This window comes from Geospiza fortis, unplaced genomic scaffold, assembly GCF_000277835.1.
Source record: "Geospiza fortis unplaced genomic scaffold, GeoFor_1.0 scaffold85, whole genome shotgun sequence".
Classification (NCBI taxonomy): domain Eukaryota; kingdom Metazoa; phylum Chordata; class Aves; order Passeriformes; family Thraupidae; genus Geospiza; species Geospiza fortis.
In genome coordinates this window covers 1,400,491-1,402,585 of record NW_005054358.1, presented here as the reverse complement: position 1 = coordinate 1,402,585, position 2,095 = coordinate 1,400,491, and the positions used below count along the sequence as shown (strand labels likewise).

At 64.3% G+C, this 2,095-nt stretch overlaps 1 protein-coding gene across 1 annotated transcript in view; it reads left to right on the top strand.

Annotated features, from left to right (window-relative positions):
* Positions 1-2,095, top strand: part of LRSAM1 (leucine rich repeat and sterile alpha motif containing 1) — a 25,406-nt gene that overhangs the window by 22,012 nt on the left and 1,299 nt on the right. Inside the window, exons 21-24 of the mRNA XM_014308129.2 lie at positions 2-28; positions 1,071-1,202; positions 1,570-1,651; positions 1,817-1,965. Coding sequence (XP_014163604.1) covers positions 2-28; positions 1,071-1,202; positions 1,570-1,651; positions 1,817-1,965 — 390 coding nt within the window. The remainder of the gene's footprint in view (position 1; positions 29-1,070; positions 1,203-1,569; positions 1,652-1,816; positions 1,966-2,095) is intronic.

Sequence of the window (2,095 nt, the reverse complement as noted above, 5' to 3'; positions counted from 1 at the left end):
CCAGAAGCCTCTCTCCCTGAAACTGCAGGTGCTGCTGCTGTTCCTGCTGCCACTGTGGCTCTGCTTTGCTCTGGTGGGAGTGAGGAGCCCCCTGAGCTGAGGCTGGGAGCAGGTCACAGAGCCCTCACACAGATCCAGTGCTGCCCATGGTGCTCTGAGCTCCCTCATTCCTGCCTGTGGAGGGGATGGAGCTGCCCAGGTCCCTGTGGTGCCAACACCTCAGCTGTTCCCACCAGAAGCTGCTGTCCAAGCCCCAGACTGCTGGTCAGGAACAGAAAACTCTTGAGTACCTTCCAGGCAGGGCTTCTTGTTCCAGCTGAGCACCCAAAGGGCTCTGCTTGGCTCCCCAAATTCCCTTCAAACACAACTGAGTGCAGCAACTCCTGCCCATTCCTGCCCCTGATGGCCTGAGCCAGGAGTTGATGCTGGTCAAGTCCCCTCAGGGTGGCACAAGGAGCTGATCTGAGCTCTGCCTGTGCTGCAGATTGGCCTGAGCTGGCAAAGCAGGGGCTGCTGCAGACATGGATTGCCAAGGGCATTGTTTGATGTGTGAGGGGAGCTCCCCGGGGCTGCAGCTCCTCCTGAGGGGCAGCTCCCATCTCTGCTCTGGGACAGGGACAGGAGCCAGGGCACGGCTGGGGCTGGGCCAGGGCAGCTCAGGCTGAGCTCAGGGCAAGGTTCTTCCCCCAGAGGGTGCTGGCACTGCCCAGGCTGCCCAGGGAATGGGCACGGCCCCGAGGCTGCCAGAGCTCCAGGAGCCTTTGGACAGCGCTGCCAGGGATGGACAGGGTGGGGTTGTGGGGGGGCTGGGCAGGGACAGGGGCTGGGCTGGGGGATCCCTGTGGGTCCCTCCAGCTCAGGATATTCTGTGATTCCCAGACCTCAACATTTTGAACTGTGCCCATAAAACACCTGGGGCCAGAGCTGCTCCAGCTGTTGGGCTTCCAGGCTTTGGTGTGTTTGGGATGCAGCCGAGCTGGAGCAGGGCAGGCCAGGGATGAGCACAGCCCCAGCCCTGCTGCTGCCTGGCCCCAGGGGCACAGTGGGGGAGCTCATTCCATGTTTTTCAGGAGAAGGGTTTGGAGCAGCAGCTGGTGACCCTGCTGCTGGAGCTCTCTGCTGAGCAGTACGTGCCGATCTTCGCTCACCACCGAATGTCCCTGGAGACGCTCAGCACCATGAGTGCCAGTGACCTGGAGAAGGTACGAGACAGCAGAGCCACAGTGTGGGACAGCAGCAGCAGGGATTGTCCCTGTCCCTGCTCAGCATCCAGCTGTGCCTGGCTGGATGCTCTGCTGTGTCACCTCCCCACAGGGACACGTGCCTGTGCTGCTCTGCCTGTTCCTGTGGGCAGTGGCTCTCCCAGAGACCTGCAGGGTGAGCTGCAGCCTGGCTCCCTCTTCCAACATCCTCCAGGTGCTCTCTGTAGTAGAAATAGCATCAGGGAATTCCTGGTGCCTGGCAGAGGGGCTTTCCTTGGCATGGCCACGTTTTGCCAGCAATCCCCAGGAGTTTGGGGACATCAGCCTGCTGTCCCTCTGGGGCCATCACCCTCCTCTTTCCCCACAGCTCGGTGTGACAGAGGCTGGTCTGCAGCATGCCATCCTCAGGCGGGCTCGGGAGATCCTGGCTGTGGCCACGACCATCCCAGGTACCCCCAGCTGTTTTCTGCCACGTTTTACCCTCTCAGCAGGTCCCTGAGCCTGGAGCAGGGCGCTCTGTGGGTCAGACACCGCCTGTGGGTGTGTGAGGAGGGCAGGAGGGCTGCGGGGGGCCATGGGCAGCGCTCAGGGCACTCAGCTGGCTGCGGTTGCAGAGCTGCCGAGGGCAGAGGAGAGCGCGGTCCCTGCGGGCCCCGAGCCCAGCGCTCCCCTGGAGGAGCCCCCGGGCCCCGCGGCCCCCACGGCCCCACCGCTGCAGGGGGACGAGAGGAAGTCGGAGTGCGTTGTGTGCATGGAGCAGGAGGTGAGAGCCGGCACCGCCCGGGATGGAGCCGGGCGCGGAGGGAGGGCGGGATCCAGCGCAGCCCCAGCTCTGCCCGGCCCTGGCAGTGCCCGGTGCTCATCCCGCCAGCTCCCGGGCCCAGCCGGGCTGG